Source organism: Dipodomys ordii, unplaced genomic scaffold (genome assembly GCF_000151885.1).
Source record: "Dipodomys ordii isolate 6190 unplaced genomic scaffold, Dord_2.0 Scaffold45, whole genome shotgun sequence".
NCBI classification, from domain to species: Eukaryota; Metazoa; Chordata; class Mammalia; order Rodentia; family Heteromyidae; genus Dipodomys; species Dipodomys ordii.
The window spans coordinates 5,131,200-5,143,792 of NW_012267261.1; the positions used below are offsets into that span (position 1 = coordinate 5,131,200).

Here is a 12,593-nt window from a genome sequence, read left to right on the forward strand (position 1 = left end):
TAAAGATGAAATAGTACCTATTGACCTTAACTTAGTGACGACCAACTTAGGATGACTATGCCATCCTATCTAGACTCAACCATTTATGAAATGCGCTGTCATCCCAAACCTAACTTGAACTAAGGAACACATATGGTTTGGAGGTCTAAATGCCTGTATTAGCTCTATCCACCAAAGGCCCAGTCTCTAGACTAAATGCTTCTGTGATAGAGCTATGGGCATTCTGCCATACTTGGCAATAAAGTCAGCTTAGCATTCACTCATGGTCTTCATTCTTTGACACATAAGTTACCTTCCCCATATGGTAAGTTTGCTCTTCGTGAGAAAAGTTTTTGTTTGACTTTCTTCAATATATCCTTTGTATAGAAAATACACTAAACATCTAATGGAAATCTTTTATTCTTGGCTTCCTTCTGCATATTTACAAGATATCTGCTATATTATGAGACCCTACATGATGAGAAATTAGTGAGAACTACCAAAAATCAGTCCTTAATACTGACAGTAAAATACTTAACTAGTAAAGTCTATTGATAGGATACACAGTGATCTATGCAGAACTAGGCATAGTTGGAAGTTTCAAATTGTTTAGGCTCATGCTAAATAAGTAACATACATGATCACTATTTTCACAGCGAGATCACTGCTGTCTTCATACTTACCTTTGGCAGTAGGCTGCTGAAATGTTGACTTATGACATGAAAGGATTTTCCACTGAGGGCAAAATGATAACTTCCTTCTCCACCATTGTCAGAGACTTCTTCCCTGATGTTAATGTAATTGTCCTACAAAGCAAGACACCATTATTTTATATTCCTTCATTTGGTAGAGTGGTTAGAACTACATCCTATCTGAGAAAAAGCAAGGACGTCAGTCTAAGATATCTCTTAAAAATTCACCCCGAAGCCCTGATGCCTCAAAAAGCTTTCTCTTCAATGGATGAGTCTTCGCATCTCACCATCACAAGTGAATAGGAAAGTAACGCTTACTCATGTCCTGGTCTCAGCCTGATTTGATCTCAGTGAGTCCAAGAGAACAGTGCATTTCACACATTTCAAGTGTAAAATACAAAAGCACTGGAGCTGAACAAATCTCTCCCTGAAGTGAGATCTTACTATTTTTTTTCTTACAGAATTATTATTGTTCCACAAGGACACAATGGAAATAGAATACTGACAAGCCTAGAGATAAATGAATAATTTTCTTCCTACCCTGAAAACATAATCTGATTTTCCAGTCACAGCAGTCTCTCTCCTAAGGACTAAATCCCCTTTGAACCCAATAGGGTGGCTGACAAACAAGAGAAAATGTGGAAATCCAGTAAGCTTGGCTTACTATACTCTTTCTCATACAATGACAAGGTCTTATGTGTATAAGGATGGATTAGTCTTAACACCTAGAAAAGCACAGTATGAAGTATATGAGAAGCTGGCATAATTGAGTTCATTGAAGTGCATATTTGTTAGCCATCTGGAGAAGTGTGTTGTGTCTAGGTCACCTTGATACCTGTGCCATCACAGCTGTCACTTGCCAACACTGTGAGACAAGTTGAGTAACACCACAGAATCTGTTCTCAAGTATACCTGATTCCCATGTGGAACAGGTTTCTTTTCTTCAACTAGTTTCCAAGATATAGATGCTGAGGAAGGCCCGGGTGTTTCATTTGCCTCAATGAGAATGATTTTCTGGCTTTCAGAAACCATGCCAGACTTCCTGGCCACCGTTATTGCTGTCTGAAGGTTGTCACCTACAAGAAAGGAACGGCATCTCAAGATCAAGCTAAAGCCAGGATGAGGTGTCAGTCCTTCTTTTATTAATGAAAGTAATTTCTAGGGTTTCCCCCCCCCTGCCCCAGCCTAAATGAATCTTTTCCTTGCTCTGATTCCTTTTCACCAAGTTACTTCATGACTTATTCATATGTGTATCCCAGAAGAAGAAAGTAGGAATCTAAAAGCAAAATGTAAATCGATTTCTGCTATTTGCTAAAGGCTTTGAAAACCTTTAGAATTTCCCTCTTGGGTTAATACAACACCCAGTTGTTCTGCTTCTAGTCAGAATGGACTGAATCCACTACTCCCTCTGATTACAACTGAAAAAATCAAAACAAAACACAAAAGCAAAAACCCAAAAAATATTAGAAAGTAAACAAAAGCATGTAAACTGTTGGGGAGACAAATGTAGAACAGCAACCCACAAGTGGGAGTTTCTCACTTTTTTCCCACGGTTTTGAGATATCCTACTCAGAGCTAATCAGACAGTTAAAACTTCACAAGAGACCCTGTCTTTTGGGAACCCCTGTAGTTGTAAAGTATGGACAAATACTGGGAGAAGACATGGAAACTTATTCACTACAACCACTAATCCAGAGCTACATCCTATGTCTAAAGTAACTAGTAAAAAAGCAGGAATGGAGGTGTGTTTCAAGTAGTAGAGCACCAGCCTTGCAAGCAAGTTGAGAGATTAACAGGTGTTGAATTCAAACCTCATATAAGCAAAAAAGAAAGGAGGAGGAGGAAGCGGAGGGGGAAGAGAAGGAAGAAGATAAGAAGAGTAAGATTAAGAGGAAGAAGGAGGAGGAGGAAGAGGAAAAGAGGAGGAAGAAAGCATCGAGGAATTCGACTGCAATATCAAAACATTAGGGTTCTAAAGCCACACTGACCACAAAGTATAAATACTTAATAGATAACTTGAAAAAGATAGTCCACATTGAGACTTGTGATTGTAAAATGTAAATACAATCATAAGAAAACAGAATTAAAGGATGGACCTAGGAGACTTGTATGAGAGCTACCATGTAAATAATAGAAATTCCAGAATGAAAAATAATGATAGAGAACAAGGGCAACAAATTAATGAACAATAGATGACGTTTTACTGGAAGAAAAAAAGGTAAAGTAAAAGTTCTTTCTTTCAAATTTAATTAGTAAGAAAAGAAAAAGACAAATATATGATCATAACCTGTTAGTATTTCTAAACTACAAAGTTAAATAATAAAGACTACATGAATGAAACAATAAGTTTCCTACAATGGATCGGCACTGTATTTATATAATACCAAAAGGCAAAAGGCAAAACTAAATCTTATATACAGATCATAAAGAAACAAAGAACTGTCAAATAGAGAAAGTTATTCCAGATTACCTAGAAATTAGAGACTATATCATCCTTATTTTATGTAATTTAATTTTTGGTCAGCTGTGGGATTTGAACATGGAGCCTGGGCAGTGTCCCTGAACTCTTTTTGCTCAAGGCTAGCACTCTACAACCTTGAGCCTCCTCGACACTTCTAGTTTTCTAGTGGTTAACTGGAGATAAGAGTCTCACTGACTTTCCTGCTTATGTGGGTTTCAAACCACAACCCTCAGATCTCAGCCTCCTGATTAGCTAGGATTACAGGTATAAGCCACCAGCACCAGGTCATATCATCCTTCTATCCCACCTTTCTTGCAAACAACAAAGGAAACAGAAATTTCAATATCAGGAAAAGAGGAATTAAAGGAGCCGGGTAAATAGTGAAGGACTCTTATTTATATGTGTAAATTGCTATGGATAGATTGTGAAAATGTGTAATATAAACAGTAAAGACTTTTTGAAAATAGAAACAGCATAGGAAAAGGGAAACTAATAATAAAGCAACTCAAGATATAAAGGTATGACTGGGAACTATAAGAGGAAAAAGTAAAAATATTTTGGATATTGGATCTTGGATTGTGAGAACTTGAATGAGGGATGAGGGAGGACTAAGTACAGAAGAGGAATTAGAAATATTCCAGAGTTTCTGACAAGGGAAGTCGGGATGGGGTCAACACTTTGCTGGGAAAGTATTGTGCCTTAATGATAGAAATAATGGAGTCAAAAATATCTGACTCTGGCATCAGTGCTCAAAAATTCAGCCTCATTCCTGTGGCTCACACATGTAAGCCTTTCTACTTGGAAGGCTAAATTCTGAAGGATGGAGATTGATGACCAGCCTGGGCATTAAAGTTCTGACACTGATTCTTCTAAGAAGGCTGGCTGGATATGGTGGTACCCACCTGTTATCCTAGCTAGATTAGAAGCCTAACATAGGCAGATTGTGCCCAGGCATGATCCCAGGCAGGAAGCAAAATCCTCTCTGAAAGAATAACCAGCAAAATCAGAGATGGAGGTAAGGTTTGGTGCTAAGAACATTTAACAAGCTTGAGGACCTGAGTTCAAACCCCAGTACTGACATAAAACAATAGGAATTAATCAGGTAATCAATTGTTTGTCTCTAGTCTCTTTCTCAATTAAAAAGTCATAGTCTGGGGGAAAGTGAGGGAAGGGGTGACATTGTCCAAAAAGAAATGTACTCCTTAACTGACTTGTGAAATATAACCCAATAAAATCATATTTTTAGCTATGTTTTCCATTGAAAAACATTCATTAAGAAACTTCACATGTCTGTTGAGTGATCTCTTCTTATTACTCCTAGTTTGTGTAAGCAGGGGTTTAGATTTAGAAGTGGAAAAGACGGTATATTCTTTTTATCACCACAGTTATAGATGCTCTTATTGACAGGCTTTCAGTGTAGTTACTAGACATGTTGGCTAAGCATCCTTCTTCTCCTAACATTTGACAATAAAAATCATAGTGTTTGCATTTGCATGGTCCCAATCTTTCTGTCATTCAGGCCTTATTTCAAATGTCACCACTCAGAGAGGCCGCTTTCATCTTCCATGTCTTAAGCATATGGTCAGGCACACTTTATCTCAATACATTTATTGTAACACAGTATGTGATTAATTGATTGATTGATATTTTTCCCTCCTATCCCACTGAAAAGGAGGCCATGTGAGCGCTGTAACTTTGCCTTTCTGTTGCCTGTCTCCAGCACCTGGAATGGTGCCTTGGGCCTGTATTAGGTAATCACAACCACCAACATTTGTTAAACAGCCAATCCCTACATCAAGTTCTCACTGTATATTGTGTTCAATACCTGTGACCATTACTGTTTTTATCCGAGCGGAGATGAGCTCTTCCAAGACAGGCTTTGTCTCTTCCTTTAATCGATTCTCCAAGATCAGTAGCCCCAGAAATATTAGATCTGATTCTACCTTCTCTCTAGGGAGAAACACACACACATATATGTATGTAAGACTATATGTGTATTTGTGTATGTAGGTGTATGTGTATATATGTGTGAATATACACAGAGAAAGATGAGTGATTGAATCAAAATATCACATTATAGCTTACTTACACTAAGACAAAAAAGCAAAGACAAAGATTCCTATCAGGGTGGTCCCACTCACCCAAGCCCTGGTCTCATTTACTATTTATGTGCCAAGAACAATCCTGAAAAAGAACAGGAGGAGACATAGGGGATATTGAGGGATTTTTGTTGGATGGAATCAAAAGGAAGGAAAATTATGAAACAAACAACCAAACAAACGTCGTTTTAACCTTTGTAAAGAATGCACGAGTTTCTCTGACCTGCCTGATTTTCATGACCTCACTCACTAGCCACAAGGAGGCATTCTAGCTTGGATACAAAGTGACAAATGAGTGAAGCAGAAGAAAAATTTTTTAAAGTGCTGGTTTCTCTAGCAACCAAGGCTATAATCAAGTCCAAGTTAGCCCTGGGAAGGATGATATAGGTCAACAAAAGGGGCCTCTATGTTAAGTCCAAGCTCTTCCCTCTCTTCTCCGTCTCCTCCTTAGAGTATGGATGTTTCTACAAATAAATGAGCTCTCCAAGGTTCCTACTGTCTACGAGGACACTTGTAGAAACAGTCTACCAGACTCAGTATGGAGGGGGTGGGGCTGCCTGTCATTAGAGATTTGGAAGACTTGTCCATGATTCAGTTACTAAGACAGATGTACAAGAACAAACCCCCAGCTCTAGTAATTCTGGCTCTGATACAGATGAAAGCATCTCCCTGAAAGCCCTCTAATTTGCCCTATCCATCTCAAAAGTTGGCCCCCATGTCAGCCTGGTCATGACTTTGTTATTGATGCTCCTCATACCTCCTTCTCATACCTCCTTCAATGGGCGGCAGGAAACGGACAATGTTTCAGGTACTCAGCTCAAAGCAGATTTTGAAGGATGGCTTTCCCTAATGCTCTGGGCCTGACATTTTAAGCCTCTTTACAATCTGGTTCCAAACTATCTCTCCAGCTCCATCTCTCACTAAATAATTCCACCCTGGCTCCAGCTCAGTTGATCTACTACTCTCCATGGATAAGCTCAATATGTAGCCATCTCCAGACATTTGCTCCAAACTGCTCTCTAGGCTTTCTTTCTTATTTTATGGAAATGGTTATGAAGTCCTATAATTTTCTGCTGATGTTATTCCTATATTTTGAGATACAATTCACATGCTTTTCTGCTGTTAAAGGCTTCCCCAGATAGAAGTAATTGTTCCCTTGGTTGTCTTACTTTTGCTTCACTTGGGTACTTTTTATTTGTCCATATAATTAGCATTCTTAGCTTTTTTTCATCTACCTCTTGATGTTCCTTAAGCTCAATCCCATCTGATTCAAGACTGTATTTATTGATGCCCACGTGGTACCACACCCAGGAAGAGCTGGGAAAAGGCGTGCCCAGTTGAAATGTTCTGATGATGCCTGTTTGTGGCCACACAAGCTAGAAAAACAATCCTTTCTTTTATACGGTTCTCAATGAAAACTCAGACTCCATTGGTATTCACTAAGCAACTAACAAGCATCACAAACAGGACTGAGAAAAAGAGAGAGGGAATATGCAGAGACAAGGCTATAGCATCTCATGGCCCCTGAGAGTCCATATTTAGCAATGAGGAAAAGATCAGCCATGGGCCACTTTGTTTATACTTAAAGCTGGATGTAGAAAGCAGAGTCCTATGGAGTTTTAGAGGAGAGTACAATCATTTCTGGGTAGGATAACTGGAGAATCCTTCCTGGAGGAGGTGATTTTGATCTGGTTCTTGGACAACTTATCCAATGCCTGGTTGAGGGCATACAATAATTCTTGTAACCTTATATTCAGGTTTCATGGTTTAGACAGTGTCAGAGATGATACAACATGGGCCAACCACAAGTTTCCACATTAAGCTGAGGAAGGGCTGAAAGATAAACATCTAACATATTCCATGACCCACCTTACTAGTAGGAGTTCTAGTTCTGACATACAAGCTCTGTCGGGTTCAGTAAATAAGATAATCAGGAGACTGGTTCTATTCTTAGCCCACCAGTGCCTTGCTGTGTATCCATGGCTTTCCTTATTCGGTAATGACCTCATCATTGAATCTCTGAGGTTTCTGCTATCTCTACCACCCCCTTATTGTTTTTCCCATGACCCAAGAAATAAGGTGTACTCCCTTGAACACTCTTAAATTCTGAACCTTGAGGTAGTATGTTCTTCCTTCCTTCTCCCTGCACAGCCAGTATACTTCCTCCGGAAGCATCTAACACTAGTAAAGAATGATGGCAGCAATAGCAAGTGACTTCATGCTCTTTAAAGCCATGTGATTATTATACTTCATGCTCTTTAAAGCCATGTGATTTTTAAGGAAATTTATGCATAAAGTGGGCCAAAAACATTCAAAGTAATTCTGATATCAGTGGTGGACACACCCTGAGTAATCATACCCAGGTACACATACATGCAAGCAAACAAACAGACAAAACAAACACAGAGAGAATGACTCCATATCCTACCTGCCTTTGGAATATTTTACTAAATATTCATGAGCATCTAAAATTGCTTATACTTATCCTGTCAGTTTAGGATTACACTGTTGATACTATAATGTTATGCCACCATATCCTATACTGTGTTAGCCTTAAACAAGACTCACATTTTGTATGCTTCCCTTCTCTATCCTGTACAAATATACATGAAGTATTCTTGCACACTATTGACTTTTTTCGGACCTGTAACTACCCTCTTAGGAGTTTTATAAAGAGTTGTTTACTATTTCTCAGAGTCTAAACTTCAAGGCATTTGAGATTATACTAGGTAGCACACCTGTATCATTCTGAACATGTAGCTGTCACAGACTCAATGATTCTATCTCTCATCCAAGCAGTTTGTTGTTTTAGTGAGCCAGATGTGCACTTACTAAATGTGCACTTACTAGATGTGCACTTACTAAAGTACTACTTTTTACTAGGTTTATGTTTCACTTTTTTTTTGCTTTTAACTCTATAGGAAGGTATAACTTTTTTTTTGTTTTTATGTGCAGGTAATGTTACTTATAAGTTATTTGTAAGTTCTATCTTAGTGTACTGACTGAAGAGTCTAAAATTTAGTTAAAACTACAGCAGGTTGAGCCCAATTTTTTTTGAAAACAGATAGGTTAGGCTTTCTAAATTTAAAATAACAAATGAACCTTGATTAACTCAAGAACAGTGTAACCAGTAGTGCGTTGGAAATGGCTTTGAAAGCAAAATAAACATGGCAGCCTAAAAACAATGGAAAATAAAACCACAACAAATAAAGTAGAATCATGATTACTGCAGTCTCTTTGAATTGTTAAGCAGTTCTGTTTTAACATATATATATATATATATATATATATATATATATATATTAGAAGACATATTACATACATGTTATGTTTAGATTTCCCCCAGAAGTTAAATAGCTGATGTCCTTGGTCAGACCTCTAGCTAAGTAGAGGGGCGTGTGTGTGTGTGTGTGTGTGTGTGTGTGTGTGTGTGTGTGCACTTTCTAAAATGAGATGAGCTCCCCAAGGAAGCTATTTTTCTGTAAATATTACCGAGGTTATATAAATCTAATATATGTTTGCTTGTTTCATTATGATGTATATTTTTATTACTCTTCATCAGGCAAATGTTATGTTTCATTACTTCCAAACAATCCACCAACTATAGTTTTCCTTTAAGTGTGGGTGTGATCACAATGCTAAACCCTGAAACACTAGTTATTGTCATCTGACTGTCTTTACAAAGATATAGAATTGCACTATATTTTACATTTTATACAACTATTTCTCCTAAATTCTCTCTGTTGGCATTCACATCTGCTTTGAGATTTTTGACATAGCAAGGATGGCTAGATCCCTGGTTAGCAATACTTAGAGAAACTTCATGCACAAAGGCTGAGTAGCCCCATTGCTGCATGCACCTGTCCAGCACCCTTGAGTCCCATCCCCGTCTGGTATGTCACCTTCCCACCATAGCATCTAGTTTTATGAAACTCTTCTCCTTTACCTTTTCAAAGCAATTGTATGGTGGTCAGATTCCAGCTTCTTGTAGGCTAGAGCTATGACCCGGAAACCCTGTGTTGTATAAATCTGAAGTTCACTAATAAAACTAGGTGGCACTGTTAAGAAAACAACACAGGATTAGTATGTGACATTTACTTAGGCAGAAAAAGTCATTACAAACAATTCTTCTAAAAATGTTACACGAACAAGTCATAAGATATTGTCAAGGATGACTTCTTAGACTCCAGTGAAGCTGACATGACATGGTACTATATTTTAAACATGAAAAAAGATAGAGAACATGAAGAATTCTTTCTCTCCAGTTTAATCATCATATTTGTTGAGGGTCAGCTATATGTTAGGCTTTAGTAGTACAGAGAATAAACTTGAAGCTTGGCTCTAAGGTTGTCTGTTGAGTTGGGTAACAGCTACTATACTAATTCTATAATCAAAGAAGATCATGGCTGTGATCCAGCCGTCACATCAAGACAGAGAAGTGCTTGAAAGGGGGGTAATAGTTGGCTGGAAGGAAGTGAGGAGGTGAAGCAAGAAAAGCCCTTTGCAGCTGAGGGACCACTGTGTCCTCCCCACATAGCATGAGACAGCAAGCCTTGAGCAGTTGGCTCTGCTCAGGTAGTAAAGACAGATAGTAAAGTCAGTGTCTATGATTCTCTAGGACTATGGGAATGTAGGTTACAGCCTATGGGATAACAGTGAAAGAAGTCAAAGCAAAAGAAAATTAATGTAGCTGTGATGGAATTCCCTATCAGGTCACTTCATGGGATGTGCTTGGAAGCAGGGAGACAATTTACCAAGTATTGAAATAATGAAACATGGTACAGCCTGAACTGATGCAGTAACAGGACCATGGGTTATCAGTGGATAACACAAAGGCACTGAGGGACAGAGGGGAATCAGGGATGATTCTAGAATTAGGGTACCATTACCCAAGATGGTAAATTGGGAATTACAGCAAGGGAGGAAGGTAAGTATGATGTGGGTATTGAGTTGGAATTGCAAAGAATCAACCAATTAGTGATGACTAGTCAGCAGCTGGATTCTAGGATCAGGTATGGGGGGGGGGCAGATTTGGCTATAAATACAGATTTGCCCATGGGAATCTAAGTCTGTCCACTAACCTGTCTCAGGTTGGCAAAAGCTGACCACTCTTTCTGGTGCACCTTTCATAAATGCTAGTCGGTCCCCTCCTATCTCCTGGACAATGACTGTCATCCTCTGCAGAGCTGATGAGAAGGGGAACTGGTGCAGGATTGCAATTCCATCCATGGGAACCTGGGTGAGGGATGGGAAAGCAAGAGGAATATACTGGTACAATTTCTAGTTACTAGGAATTCACTACTCCTCTTTTAATTCTTATTTTAGAACATAAGGAGGAGCACCTGTGGCTCATGTCCCTAATCCTAGCTACTCATAAGCCTATGAGGACAGCAGTTCAAAGCCAGCCCAGATAGGAGAGTCCATAAAATGTTTATCAACAATTATCCACCAAAAAAAGCCAGAAGTAGATCTGTGGCTCAAGCATTAGAGTACACATGCACACACACACACACACACACACACACACACACACACACACACCCCTTTCATGGATAGTACCCAAGGCTAAAACCAGCACAAAAGAAAGAGAGAAGGAGAGAGGGGGGGAAGAAAAACAAAAGGAAAAAATAACTCATCATTTTTCATCCCTGAAATTCAGAGTCACAGCTGTGAACTTGTGAACTTTCAAAAATTGTGTGTCAGAGGGAGTTTCCATTGTGTTTGGGTGTTAGGGGGTGAACGGCATACTGGCTTACCTGGTTGGCTGTTTTGCAGGGCTTAACTACCATGGCATGTGCTGGCACTCCCTTGATGTGGAAATCATCCCCAGAAATTGCCATTTCCTATTTCACAAATGAGATATTTCACTGCAGACGTCTGTTTATTGTCATCTATTGATTCTGTGCTCAAGCCTTGCCCTTAAGAAAATCTTCCAACCAGCTCAATATGCTTATAACACCTCTGCCCTCTGCTAGAAGGAGGTGAGCCAGACATTTTCTACCCACCCTAGCAACAAAGTAAATAAAAATAAAACAATGCATTGGAAATGCTACAGAACTTGAAGGACAGATGCGCCTGAATTATTCATGCAATTTATCCAACTTTCTCTGTTGGAATGTGGTGCACAAAGGCTCATTTCTATTTCTGAAGAGCTTAACTTGAAAATGGTGAGCCTGAATGGCCAGACTTATTTTGTATGAAGTAGGCACCGTGCTGTCTTTCTTTGAGTGCAGTACATTGTTGATCCTGCCATCCCCTACCTGTCTACTTCAGATTGATGGTCCTTTAGGACAAGGTGGGTGGGGCCAGGACACGGATGTACATGGCTAATGTTCCCTAATTACTATAATAATGACTCTAAATTATAGTCGAAGAAACCCTTTACCTAAAGATATTGAAGCACTTTGTAATCATCTCATCAAGTGGCTGAAAAACAGAGATCTCAGTGAGGAAGTTGTAATCCCAATTTAGAGATATAGAAACAGTAATCCAGCAAGGATGAAGGGGATTGGCAAAATTACACCTTGCTATGAAATCACATTCTGCTACTGGTGGAAGAACACAGGTGCTCATCATGGGTCCCAGGGCCTAGTCTGGAAACAACTGCAGAGATAGAATGGTATCTGAATAGTTGAGGACATATGTTTCCTGATTCCTACTTCCTCCCCCACCACACACACCTAGCTCAGCCAGAGCAACTCCAGCTATTTGGTTTTTTTAAGAGTGCTTTTGAATAGATTTCTTTTAAAGAACAGATTCTAGCTCTTTCTCTTGTTTTACAAGAACACCATGGTCGTGAGAGCCAAGGCCTCAATACAAGAATTTCACAAGGTTAAGAAGTGAGAGCAGAGCTGAATCTAGAACTGGAAGAACCTCCTGCACTATAATATTTGCTCTTAAATCTGGTTCAAAGTCCCAGGAGGAAAACAGTAATCAACAATGGGCCTTTCTTCCTGTCATTCTCTAACTTACAAAATCAATTAAAAAAAAAAAGACACTGTGTTAACAGGAATAAAACTTGTGGCGACACAGAGTCTGTGGGTTTGATCAAACCTTGGGGAAAAGAGTGTTTCCAAATTTCCAGGTTCTGGAAAACATCTTTTTCATTATATATTTTTAATCGAAATGTAATTGTGTGTATTTATGGACACAATGTAATGTCCTGATCAAAATATAAACTGTACAGATATTCTGCTGGGCTAATTAATGTATCCAATCTCCTTACTGAATTAATTCTAGAAAACTTTGAAAGCAAATGTTGCTTGTAGACTGCAGAAAGGGTTGGGATAGATGGGGGAAGAATGATGGAAGGGATGACACTGATCAAGATGCATTGTACTCATAATCTAACAGAAAATGCAT

The 12,593-nt window shown here is 38.9% G+C and overlaps 1 protein-coding gene across 1 annotated transcript in view; it reads right to left on the minus strand.

The window, feature by feature from the left end:
* Atp13a4 (ATPase type 13A4) overlaps nt 1–12,593 on the minus strand; it is a 129,649-nt gene that overhangs the window by 24,676 nt on the left and 92,380 nt on the right. Inside the window, exons 15-20 of the mRNA XM_013019382.1 lie at nt 10,988–11,074; nt 10,313–10,466; nt 9,178–9,289; nt 4,958–5,082; nt 1,584–1,747; nt 663–785 (exon numbers count right to left, since the gene is read on the minus strand). Coding sequence (XP_012874836.1) covers nt 663–785; nt 1,584–1,747; nt 4,958–5,082; nt 9,178–9,289; nt 10,313–10,466; nt 10,988–11,074 — 765 coding nt within the window. The remainder of the gene's footprint in view (nt 1–662; nt 786–1,583; nt 1,748–4,957; nt 5,083–9,177; nt 9,290–10,312; nt 10,467–10,987; nt 11,075–12,593) is intronic.